Source organism: Pleuronectes platessa, chromosome 15, assembly GCF_947347685.1.
Source record: "Pleuronectes platessa chromosome 15, fPlePla1.1, whole genome shotgun sequence".
Lineage (NCBI taxonomy): Eukaryota > Metazoa > Chordata > Actinopteri > Pleuronectiformes > Pleuronectidae > Pleuronectes > Pleuronectes platessa.
Window position 1 is genome coordinate 3,706,732 of NC_070640.1, and position 13,216 is coordinate 3,719,947.

The following is a 13,216-nucleotide window of genomic DNA, read 5'->3' on the forward strand; positions in this document are numbered from 1 at the left end:
GAAAATATCACAGCCCAAGTTAATATTTAGCAATTGGCTCCTAACTGGAGCTGACACTTCATTTTGTGCATCCTCGGTTCCTCGGGGGAGCACTTTGTTAAATACTTACCCTCGAAGTTTAACTTTGCAAAATAATAATGATTAAACCTTTGGAAAAGGCTTAAGGAATATTATCCCGAGACAAAGACACAGACTTATTTCCTGAGTGCAAGGACGATGTCTTTCTTCCACTGACCCTCCAGAACATGTGGAGTGGGAGAGGAGTCGTCCTTGAGAGCGGTGAGAGACGGGGAAGCAGCTGAATACGTCTAAATAACAGAGACAACTGAGGAACTGTGAATCACTCATCGGGCGTCATGAAGCCAGATGTGCTGTGCAGTCACCTTTTTACACAGCTCTGCGTCCCCCCCCCCCCCTCCGATAAGTGATCTGATACCAGACAACATGTTCTCAGATGCAATGAAGAGGACAGCTCGTCTCAAGTCGTCCAAAATAAGAAGGATGGCTGCAGACAGCTCATCCCCAGTCGCAAAGACAGATTGATTCTTTTTCAACCCTTTGTCCTACTTCCCGAACAGTCTGTTGCACGAGTGTGTTTGTGTCACGTCGATAAAACAAAATACTGGAAGCAGCAAAGTGGAGGAGTCTACAAAAGAGAAATGCTGGGACACGAGAGAATTTGTCTTAATGTGAACATTGCTGCGTCCAGTCTGCTGTTCCTGGCATCGATCAAACTCCCCTCTGTTCATCCAAATTACCTATTTAGACGTTTTTTCAATGAAAGAATCCTTTAATGGACTTATTTAGTATTTGTAGAGATATATGCATATGCAAATTGCCCCCCCCCCCCCCCCTATCTCCACCCACCACTGTTTGTGTGTTTGACTCTGTTCAAACACACAAACCTAATGTGGGATTAATCCACGTCTTCAGGTCAATGCATCAACATGTGACCCCTATGATATAAAACACTGTTTCATCTACTCATCCTGTGTTAATGAACAAAGGTAATGAATACGGATATGAGTTAATAACATAAGGTCCTGATCGGCAGCTTTGACGAAGCTACTTTAGCTTAATTAGCAACAACAACAACAACAACAACAGTAATCAGCCTAACGTTGCTTCTCTTCTGATAACACTTAGTAACGCTGTGATGAAACAAAGGCTATGACAAAATGAACGTGGCGAACTTCACCCTGGAGGTTGACAAGGTTTAAAAACTGGATTCCCATTGGAGGGAGCTCTCTACCCACTCACTTCCTGCCGCTCAGCCACAGCGGTGACAGCTGCCTCTTTGAATGCTGGGAAAGCGACAGAACCCCTGTGTGATGTGCCTGGCGTAAAGGAAACAGGTTGTCATGAATAAAGACCACGAGAGGCTTCAGATGCACGCCAGGGCCTGGAACAGGAACATGAAGGGGTTCTGTTCAAATCCAAATGTCTGTTGAGAGGTCGGCGTCACACCGGGTCCACTCACGTTGGCACATCAGGATACGTCAACGAGCCAACGCTCCATAAAGAAATGTGATCACACTCCTCCACCCCGGGTTGGTTCATCCTGGTTACTCCACTCAACCTTTTCTACTTGTAGCCTATTGGCTCATCTGGCGTTTGACATGAGCATCGAAAAATTTGGGTCAAACACTTTGATGCTACATGACGGCTAACCTGGGAAGGCAGTAACGTCGAGTTGGATCAAATATATACGTCTCTCTCCACTTCCATCACTTCCCCCCTGACATCCCTTTATCCAATGGTAGAGTCTTTGTGTGTGGGAAGGACCAGGGCATTTGAAATCACCCAGTGGTTGTCTCATAAGACTCGAGGCTAATGGCTGTTCTGGTTCCTGTCAGTCAATCTCCTGGCTTCTTCCTTTCTTTCATGGTACCGGATCAGAAAGGAATGACCCTCACTACTGGATTCTCCATTTTCCAGCCGGAGCTTTAGAGCCGGAGATACCAGTGTCGGAGAATGTGTTAGTGATAAAGTGTCCAAATAAGAGGAGGAGATAAAAAGCAAGATAATTTGTCTGAGAGATGACAGATGGTCGGATTTAAATTACTTTACATTGATGAATGATGAAAAGATCCTGATTATCCCTTTGGGTAATTAAGTTTAATTCCGAGGAGCTTTAATTTGAAATAAGTTTACCAGGCAAGGAGCCACAGCCAAAGGCAATTTGAGGAATTCTGCCCCGGTGTGATCTGGCACCCTGAGCCGTTCTTTGTCTTCCCATCTTTCATTTCCTAGCACCCCATTGTCTTCAGTGTTTTCAGCACCCGGCAGGATTCATTCTCACAATCTGCTGCTGCTGCACGTTCAGCTAAAGGACCTGTGGAGTCGTTTTCCTACAGTTTACTGCAGAGATAGACATTAACATGACAACTCAGTCGTGGACCCACAAACCGTGTGTTGATGAAACAACAACACTAAAGAACGAGGGAATGTATGATCCTAAAAGTCTCTCATCCTTTCAACCGGTGGCAAAAATGGATTAAATCAAATGCTCCAAAACGTAGTGTAGTGACAGGTGAGAGTCGGTGAAGTACCCACGAGTGTTGTGTTATGGCAAACAATTGTGCGACTGCAACGAGTTCCCGAGCCTCTTCTGTAACCGGCAGCTCATTGTTAACAAGTGTGGGGCAAGAGCATGGGCGGGGGGGTTGAGGAGCGTTTAGCTTTTATAGAAATCATTTTTCCTGCCTCTCGTTAAAAACCAGCAATCGAGCATCGTTAGAAAGTTCGGACAAAGAGATTATGAAAGTTCAGTAAAGTTGATGTTATGGAAATTGAATGATGTCACAGAAAACTTAAGAAACTATCACAAGGAGTGGATCTGTATCATACGGTGACTAACAGCTGAAAAATGTAAATACTTACAGAACAAGGGAGTTTACATAAAGTGAACTATTTGTGTTACACTCATGTTTCTGCATAAACAAATTTCTTGAACATATTTAAGTTTCGTATTAGAAGAATCTAGTTGATGCATGATCTCTGCAAACCTGAATCAAAATCTAAAATGCTAATTTTCGAGTAAGCAAAGATAACCAAAAACAATATTTGTCATAATACATGTTGCAGTAAACTAATAGTCAACCGATATGTTCATTAAAGTCAGTTTCTGCAACTTTACAGTCGAACATTTGCCCCATTAAAATAGGTTCTCTCCTTAATTGCCTGTTTTTAGCAGCATGACTGAATCGGGCTCTTTGATCCTTTCAGCCTTTTATCTTACGCCAGCACTTTCCCTGTAAACACCGGTCTGAAGTCCATTTAACCAAATGTCATCCGTCACTTCATCGTTACCAGTTCCTGACCCGGGCACACTGGAACATTCTTAGATTTGAGCCGACCAGTACGGGTCTGCTGTGGTGCAGCGGCGAGGTGAAGCTGCTCAGGGCCGTCCACACAGCTTCTGATTAGGACCTTTGTTTCACAGTCTTTACAAAGCTCGCTATCTGGGCTCCGAGGTGGAGCTGCCTGGCAGGAGGCCTGTTCACCCCTGAGCTCAGCTCACACTTCTGAAGCCCAGCTACCTTTGATGAAGGCATGAAAGTTGTCACAGTGCCACTGCACATACACATCGCTTTAATGGAAACTATTCAAAGCCACAGCTCAATTTAAAAAAAAAGAAAAAGCACTGGCATTGATACAAGCGCTAAATGCAGAGAGCCGGCACAGAGCAGTAAGAAGGCAGTCCCCCCCAAAAAATGGTTAATTTATATGAACCTTAAAGACGCATGCATGAATGCAAAAGGTGGAATTTGGCAACACTTGAGAGGGAGAATGTGCGAAGCTGAGGCTGCGTGACTAACGTGACTAACGGAATATTATCTATAGAATTTAAAGAACTAAAGAGAAATGCACAGATTTTATTTTGACCCCAGTTGGTTGGCAGGCAGGGAGGTCAATGATCAAATCCCTTTTATTCCTAATTTCAAATATCTATTATTTTCTAATCTTCTGATGTAAAAAAAGATTTTCCTCAGGCTCGTTCTTCTGACGTCTTTACTTTGAACATGCAGCTGATTCATGTCCTTATCATTCTGCACCGTGGAGGGGGGGTTTAACAGGTGAATAACATTACGGGTTCACTGTGGCTTATAAAAGGGGAATTTGCTTTTAATTGTACGTGCGAACAGGATCAACAATCAGAATATCTGACGGCGTGCGGTGCATTGTGTTTCTCCTGCTTTTGTTTGCACGTCAGCTTTCATGTGGAGTTTATGCACAGCTTCATGTTTTGTCAAAGCGAGAGGAAAAGTGGAGGCAGGAGGATTCGGCTTCTTCTTTTACCGAAGGCGACACATCGAGCCCACTTTTCACTCCGGTCTAGTAACACAATGTTTTTTTGTGTGTCAATCTGAGGTGTGTCTCTTTGTACAGAACGACCGATTGTAAAAAAAGTACACTACCTTTGATTTTCAGTCTCATGTCGAGAGAGAGAGAGAGAGAAAATGTCCCGACTGAGGATTGTGTGTCTGGTTACGTGTGGAGCCCACCTACCTGGAAGCTCCTTATCGCCCTTCATCCATCTGATGGTGGCGGCGGGCTTACTGCTCATGGCGGTGCAGGTCATCTCTGTCTCGTTGCCCTCGCTCACGACCTCGTCCCGGGCCTCGATGATGGGGTTACCTGGAGGAACTGCAGTGGGGGGGGGGGGGGGACACAGACCAAACACAGATTGTAGAGCGGCTCAACCTTCAGCTGGATGTGCTGAGTAAACAGAGCTGACGCTGGAGATGAAGAACAGGTCAGATGACAATAAAGAAAACTTTTCTTTTTATGGAATAAGCTTGGTTTATTGGATAATCATCGTAATAATCCAAGGCCCTGTGATGGCGATCAAACATAAATAACTATATTTAACAAATATCAGATATGGGATGTAAAAAAAACATATTGTTAAGTCTGAATAAATGAAAAAAGGGAACATGATGTGTAAGAGACTCATATTGTCATGATATTTAGATTTATCAACAAGTCAAACAACAAAATATACTTGATATAGTTTCATATTGTTGAGTTTTACTTGAAAAAATAGTGTTTTGAAATAAATTAATGATTTAAAAAAGGCTTAATTCAGCATATACATCATGTAAGTGCTGTAGCAGCAGGATAGTGATTTACATTTATTACACATTACTCATTTCACAACTTTACAAATACACATTTTCACATAGTAACTGCAAAATAGAAAAAACAGGAAGCTGAGACTTATTTACAGGAGAAAACTGAATATGTCAGGAGACAGGAGAAAATCTTCACAAAGTTGATGACGTGTGTGAGTGACATGTCTTGTTGCACACATGTATTTTAACAGTTTACATGTGAACATATGACCCGTGAGGCCCCCCCCCCCCCCACACACACACACATCGCTGATATTAGTTAAAACAGTGAAGATCCACTGAACACGTGAAATAAACAATGTTCCTGAATCTCCCGGCTTCACTGTTGTTGCTGTCAGAGATTCTGTCAGATTTCACAGTGAGCTGTCGACCACGGTGCTCAACATGTGAGTTTGTGTTGTTTTCCACAGTCTAAAGGCGGATTAGCAAGCTTCACCTCCCTGCTGCAAAAACACCGACTGTGAGTGTGTGTGTGTGTTTGCGTGTGCGTGTGTTGTAGCTACTTAGCACAGTGATGTCAGCGTAGGCTTCCTGCGGGGGATCCGTGTAGAGCTGGCAAACATATCGACCCTCGTCTGACAGGGAGACATTAGACAGTGACACCCGCAGCTCATTGTCGGAGAAGTTCACCAGCTGAAAGCGAGCGTCTTTCAGTGCTGAGGGAGGAAAAACACAAAAAAGGAACATTTACAAACTCACAAAGAACAGATATCAGCCGGGATCCATATGCTACATAGGGAATAAGAATAATTTTTAGCTCTGGCTGGAAAATGAAATGTTTCAAACCAACTCTTAATGTTTTTTTTTTTGTTCTCGAGCATCGGATGAAACCTGTCGTCAGAAAATTGTGGAACAAAAATAAATCACAATTTCCTCCAGCACAGAGGGATTTCAGCAAATTGCTTGTTTTGTCAGAGCAACACGCACAAAACCAAACAATATTCAGTTTCCTATCAACAACAACCAACGCAGCAAATTCCCACAAAATTGAACCAGGAAATATTTGACATGTTTTCCCCCTCAAATTTGACTTCGGATAATAACACAATCAAAACAATATTTATATTCTTCCGTTGATTTATTCAATCTGCCAAAATTGTCGGCTCCACTACAATCAGTGTGTACTTGTCTTTTTCTCTTTTATTCATGTATGATTTTTCAATATTATACAAATAGCGGAGCTGTTAATTATGGGTCAAAAACCATTTAGAAATAAAAACATAAACAGGAATCACACAAAAAGCAATTGAATTTCCCTATTGCAACTTTAATCAACTAAATTTGTCATAATTTCTTCAAAGAACTTTCCAGAGAAGGTGAAAAAGAAAACAATGTGATTAGTGGACGATCAATCACAGGTCGAACACAAGTATGTAGCAATAAAAACAGTAAATTAAAGCACGAGTCGATTCACACGTGTTTGTTTAGGGCGCGGAGCACACGCTAACAACACGATGCGCGTTAACGGAGGTCGCGACCTTGGCCGACGGAGGACGACCGGGGGAAAATCCATAAATCCTGTCTCTCCCTCATCTGGAGCCACTTTCATCTTGCCTAACCTTGTTTGCCCACCTACCTCAGCACACTCTATCAGCTGTAATGTGGGCTGACAACATGTGGTTAAGATGAAAGCCGAACCGCCCCCCACCACTCCCCCTCCCCCTCCCCCCCAGATATGCTGATAGATTCAGCTCTGACTGACAGAGACTCCGGGCTCTTCGCACTCTGCTCTCTCCTCCTCGACAGCTCGACTTCTCCTTTTCTTTAAAATCGGTAAAAACTCAAAGCTTTAAACGAGGAGACAAACTCGGAGATGCAGGAAAATTTCAAAACAAACATCCAATGGAATCACGGGGGGGTTACATTCTTTATTTCACACGGATTCGACACGGTAACGACCAGAAAGACGGTGAAGTAGCCGTGTGTGGTCACCGAATGTTGAGATGTAGACATGGAGTGAGTGACTGAAAGAATAGAAAAATAAGGGAGAGAGAAGCTAGGAGCAGGAATACTAACGACCACAATTAATTTTGTGCATCATTAAACAAGAGCATCAGAGACACTGGGAGTGATTCTGGAGACGAGGCCTTTCTGTCATCGCGTCCAGGAACGAGACAGAAAAGAAATCTGCATCCAAGAAACTTCCATCCACGCTCCTTTAAGGCCAAACCCCCTCAAACCAGAACGGAGGATTAAAAAAAAGGCAGCTCCACGTTTCCTGTGTGTGAGCGCAGTGGTTCTGTGACTGTGGCACAGGAACAATATGGCTCTAATTGGTGCAGCTCATTCACCAGCCTTGTTAGGCCTCATTAAAACGGGAGGTCAGCCTCTAATCCTAATGATTTAATTAAATGAAATGTTCCCAAATCTGAACATACCGACGCGGCAGTACACAAACGCACTGAAGGTGTTTTCTGTCTGTGTTTCTGCTCCACACACACAGGAAACACTCTCAGGGTTCAGTGGTGAACTGGGTCCAATGGTTCCAGGGCAGTGGCAGCGACCCGACCATTCAATTAATCACAACGAGTTTCTCTTGTGTTATTTAAAGGGGGGGGGGGGGGGAACCGACAACAGGCAGAACAGACACTTCTCCCTGAAAGAATTCTATGTTGAATTATTTCTCAGAGACGTTTATCAAGCTGCATCGAGGACCCAAGCTCCCACAAGAGTTAAATTAATAAAAGTGCTTTGAATAACACCAACAATATTCAATGGACCTGGATAGGTCAAAGGTCATCAACATTCTGTAAAGCTGCACATTGCTATACAGAGCTCATTGGACACTTTTCTGAATGTTTTGAAGGTTTTAACGTTTCTTTATGTGTTTGAATTCTTAATGTTATATAATTAATGAATTCTGAATGATTCTATTTTGTTTGAATGCTTTTACAAAGTTTTTGACATCCTTTTAAAGTTCAAAAATGTTTTTAATGTCCTTAATGATTTTAGATTTTTATTCTAAATTTTTTAAATGTTTTCTGAATGTCTGAGTGTGAACTTTAAAAAAACTGTCAGTCAAATATATTTTTGTCTTTTTTTATGTTTTTTTTGTGTGTTTTCGATGGTTTTTAATCTTTTTGAATGTTTCTAAAGTTTTTTTGATTTTAAATGTACTGAAAATTATTGCCATATGTCTCAGGGAAACAATTCTTACTTCACAATTCCCTCCTTCCTCTTTGTGTACTTAGGACATAAAAACAAGAGGTTGACCTTTAGCTCGATGCTCCTCTCGCTCTGTTTTCCTCTTGTTCTGTCATATCTGATACTGTGAGAAGGACTCGGCAGATGCCTGACAAAGGTGAGAGATAGTCGGCTCTGTGGAGAAGAGGAGTCCGTCCGAACTCTGAAAGGCAGTAAAGCATCTGATCCGTCGGTTTCTACAGCCGCTGGCGACCAGGCTAATTTAAAGGCAGTGATAAGAAACAGCCGAGGAGAGTCTGTGAAGTCGCTGACAAAGTGAAAGTTCAACTCCTTCTCGTCCTATTTAAAGAACAATTGTCACCGGTCGTGCAGATTACTGAACGCTGTGGTTTAATATACAGTGAATGTGCTGCAGTGTCCAAAGAGAAGGAACCAGCACATGGAAACAAGATTAATGTTCTCAATGTTGAAGACCAGTAAATAATGAAATATTAGAACAGTGAAGAGTTGAAAACGAGGCTCATGCACCATGTACTGTTGATAAATAAAATGTGCAAACAGCTGAAGCTCACAGTTTATGTTCTCACACTCCATCGTCTGATCTTCATGATGAAACCTGACTTTTCAAAATGTAAAACTCCCCAAAACTGCCAGAGGATCGATGCAGGATGAAGCTGAAATTTGGTCCCAATCTAAAATGTGTTCATCATTCAAACTGGGTGGGTGTCTTCATTTATTGGGATTCTTCAGATTCTTAGCAGTGGGATTTTTGCATATACGCAGAACTAAAGATTCTGGGGCTCTAGAAAGGAAATGCACCATGGACGATGAGGAGCACTTTTCTATTACAACATCATTGAGGTAATACGCTCGTATCTTCACGAGAATGAATTCCTCTCACAAGCGACTCAATGGCTGTTATATAAAATCATCACAGATACCAAAGGATGAGGTTGAACCTCTTCAGTATTTTCTCCGTCTTTCAGTTTCTCACTTGTAAGAAATCACATTCAAATATCAGAAAGTGAAGTGTGTTTCCAAACATTCAGTGAGAATAGGAATCATCACTCACCACCATGATCTCTGCATTGGAATGTAACTGACTGTAAAGGTAAAAGTCAGAGTGGTGGAAATAAACCTTTAAAAACAAAATGACAGAGTTTTGGGATCTTTCAATAATCTTTTTTCACTTATGGTGATCTTTAATTAATCTCTGTTTCTTCCTTCCTACTCCTCTTCCTTCTCCTGATTCATCTCCACTCTCTCTCTGTGCGTTTCAGTTTAAATGGGTTTCTCTCCTGCAGCCGAGGATGACTCCCATTCGCAGGGAGCAGGAGATGATGAGAGCACCCCCCCCCCCTAAGTGGCTGCAATCAATTGTGATTAGTGGCTGCCGCTACTTTTTGAGAGGAGCACATCAAAGTTTTATTATTGGGTGTCAGGGTGAGTGAGATGGGGTGGGGCGGGGGGGTAATTACACTCTTACAACCATGCCCCTCCGCCCCCCCGCTCGCCGTGAAGTCCAGGCTTCCAAATCACCGCCTAAATCCAGAGTCTGGGAGCATTTAGCAATAAATGGTGAGACTCGGGGGGGCTTTTATTCTCCCCGAATAATCAGACTCATAAAACCACCTGTTGACAAATTCTATTTAGTTTTATTTATGTGTGGCACTGATTAGAATGAGCTTTATTCATAATCATAATTTCTGGCTTGGTGCGTTTACAGGGGAAACATTTGGCCGATGTGTTTCTAATAAAACTCTCCTTACAATTCACGATGCCAATATTTCTAATTGTGTACTTACACTTATAGATCACAACATGATCATTCAGAGTTGTACTTGAAGTTTATTTTTATTTTACTGTTTGCTGTAATAATGGATAATCCATGTGTTCACCTTTAAATGTACTCTTATCCCATTAGAACCTATTCTTGTGATCTTGGTCAATTTCAACATTAAATCTCTTTCCTACTTTATTGTAAATATTAATTTTAATCAAATATAAGTTTTCAACAGCAGAAGCTCAGACATTAACTAAAGAAAAATGCTCAACATGAAGCGCTGCCTCAGAGTAAGACCTCGTAAACCAGTGAGTTCCCATGTGGAAATGAACATGTCCCCAGTGGGTGGGGATCAATTTAACCTTTTCAACCTCATAAAGGAGTAAGGAGGCTAAAGTGGCCCCTATGTACATGAAACCATTGAGAAAAGCCAGTTCACTGTTTTATCTTCTTGAGCATAAGAGCAGATCTAAGGTCTGTTAATGGTCTCTGGTGTGAAGGCTGCACAGGGACTGAGCCTCTTTGTTCATCAACCGGATTCGTGCTACAAGGCCAAACATCGTTGGAGGCTAAACGCAGGGGGGGGGGTGAGTCGGCCAATGGACATTCAGTCAATCAGGGAGGATTTTAAAAAAAGAAAAAAGAAGAAGGTATGATCCTTATTTATGAAATTATCCTAAAAAGACATGTCGCAGTGCAGTTAAAAAGAACCTGGGGCGATGTTATGTGAAATATTTCACTACTGTACCTGTTTAATTTGTTCATTAACTGATAATACCGGTGTAATGCGAAAAAAAAAAAGGAAGAAGCTATTTCTCATGGGCATAATATGAGCTGTGGAAAGTTGAAGCATGTCCTAAAGTGGACGAGTAAATTAAAGTAATACATTTTAGACATACGGCAATTTGAGCTGCAACCCAGCAGCTGTGTGTTCACTGCCTCAGCCTGTGATTGGGCAAAGCACATTTAACAAGAAACATCAGCATCTGGTTTATAACAGTAAAAACTATTTGTTCGAAAGCTTCAAGTTCGTCTTGGTGCAGAAGTAAATCACTGAAGCAAATGTGCAGATGTTTGTAGATTTACTGTATTAATGCACTTTTCCCTCAGTTTGTGTATATTCCCAAATCACGTATGAGCAACGTGACTCCTCTCCCTTGTTATCTTATTTAAATTGAGGATTGTGATCTTCAGCCCACCTTTTCTGTTTAATTAAAAACCCAGAAGCCTCTTCAACACCAGAAACCGACAGTTTATTGTTTCAGACTCAGAGAAGCAGTTGGTAACACGTCCTGGATCAGAAAATAATAAATGGTTTCCAGTGAACTTAACCCTGCTGCGATTATACTTCCTCTTAAAATGTATTTGGCCAAAACAGGAAATAGATTCAGGTCGTGTGAGAGTCGTGTTCGATGCTTCATGTGGGAAAGAGATTTGTTTCAAACGATGGAGCCGTCGCTGGCCACATACTTCCACTCATGCTTTACGTGGCTGTTAAGCAAAGACATCCACTAGGGGGCAGAGCTGAGTTTCTGACAACACGTAGACAGTGGAGGATAACGTAGATAATAATAGATCTTAAAGAGGCAGGTCCCTCTACGAAAGCCTGTCTCAAATGGTCATCTAGATTGAGCTACACTGCCCCCTCACAATTTCCAATGGTACTGCTGTTTCTTCTCCTTTGTCTGTATCATATCAGCTTTCAGAAGACGTGGACGAATATGGACTAAACGAAAGAAGAAGACGGACAACCTTTTAGAGAAAAGAGGAGTGTTTGTTGTGTCTTTAGAGTAATGTTACTCCTTCTACAGTGAGTGTGCGTTTAATCACTTCTAGGAAAAGCTGTGATCAATCTATCAAACTCCAGCCGTGCTAGTTGTCGAGCCCGACAACAAACATTAATTCACATCGACTTCTTTTTAATTTACCTGTAACACACAATGAGCGGCTTCACCACTGATGTGGAGTTGTTTTGGCTGCTGTTCACCGTTCTGCTACAGTTCCTCTCACTGCTCGCCGAGTCTGACCTTCTGTGTGTGTGTTTGTGTGTCTGTTGGTGTGTGTGTGTGCAGTGAAGCTTGTGTATCTGACCCCCGCTCCCACACACTGGCACTAAACACATTCTCCAGCATCTAATTGTGAGGCAGAGAGAGTGTGAGCAGAGGAAGCGATGCTCAGTTTTTATTTCAAATTAAAATGAAATTGTTGCTCCTCATTCTCGTTTGTTCACACGACGTGAGCCTCACCTGAGATTCTAATCCAATTTTGGATATAATAATAATAATAATGTGGTGTCTAATTCTAACTGCTTCTAGTTGAACAACGATGTAATGCACTAACACCGAGATTTAAATGTGAGGACAGGCTGTTAGTTATACCCTGTGCACTGTATGTGCCCCATCACAGATACATCCTTTAATCTTTAAAGGGCATCAGGTCGTGTCTGTAGCCAAACAGGAGGCAGAGATACCCATTCAATATTTATATGGATCAAGGGGCATGGATTTCTTCTTCCACAGTTTTCTCTGGGTCATCGATCTTGATTAAAGAACGATCTGGAACATTTAGGGACCTGATATTTGTGAAAGTTGGTGACTGTTGGGCCCTGGTGGAGGAACTCGCTCCACTTCTCCATCACTTTCCCTCCCAGACCCCTTTAAACACCCAGAGCACATCTCAACCTGCTGTCTGCCATGCAGCTACAGAACATCTCTCATGTTCTGACCTATTCCTCCAGTTAAGAAATCACCCACTCTCACGTGCACTCGTGATGTAGTAGTTCGACTTTATGTGTTCTAATCCCTGGAGACTCCCCCCAGCCTCCTCCTGTGAGGCGAGTGTCAGGCACTCATTCACACTCACCGCCCCCCCTCCTTAGTCACACACACGTCCACCTTGCAAACACAACTTCTACATACTATTCAAGGGCACAGGGGTTTCTGTGTGAGGGTTTGGTATTTATCTAGGTATTTATCTGCTGTTGTTGTCGAGCCGCCGCGGTGAAGCTGACTCCCACAAGCCGGCTGTCAAGGGCAAGGTGTTCTTCTTTGACGGAGGAGTCTTTGATCTCCTGTGATCCCTCACGGGCTTCTTCACCGCAGCTGCACGGCTTCATTATGACATGGCCTCCACCAGGCAGCCTCCAAACACC

The 13,216-nt window shown here is 42.5% G+C and overlaps 1 protein-coding gene across 2 annotated transcripts in view; it reads right to left on the reverse strand.

Moving 5' to 3' along the window:
• Positions 1-13,216, reverse strand: part of cadm1a (cell adhesion molecule 1a) — a gene marked incomplete at its 3' end in the record, with an annotated part of 282,962 nt that overhangs the window by 23,275 nt on the left and 246,471 nt on the right. For both annotated transcript variants that reach the window (XM_053442201.1, XM_053442200.1), the window contains 2 exon segments: positions 4,513-4,650; positions 5,642-5,794. In XM_053442201.1, coding sequence (XP_053298176.1) covers positions 4,513-4,650; positions 5,642-5,794 — 291 coding nt within the window.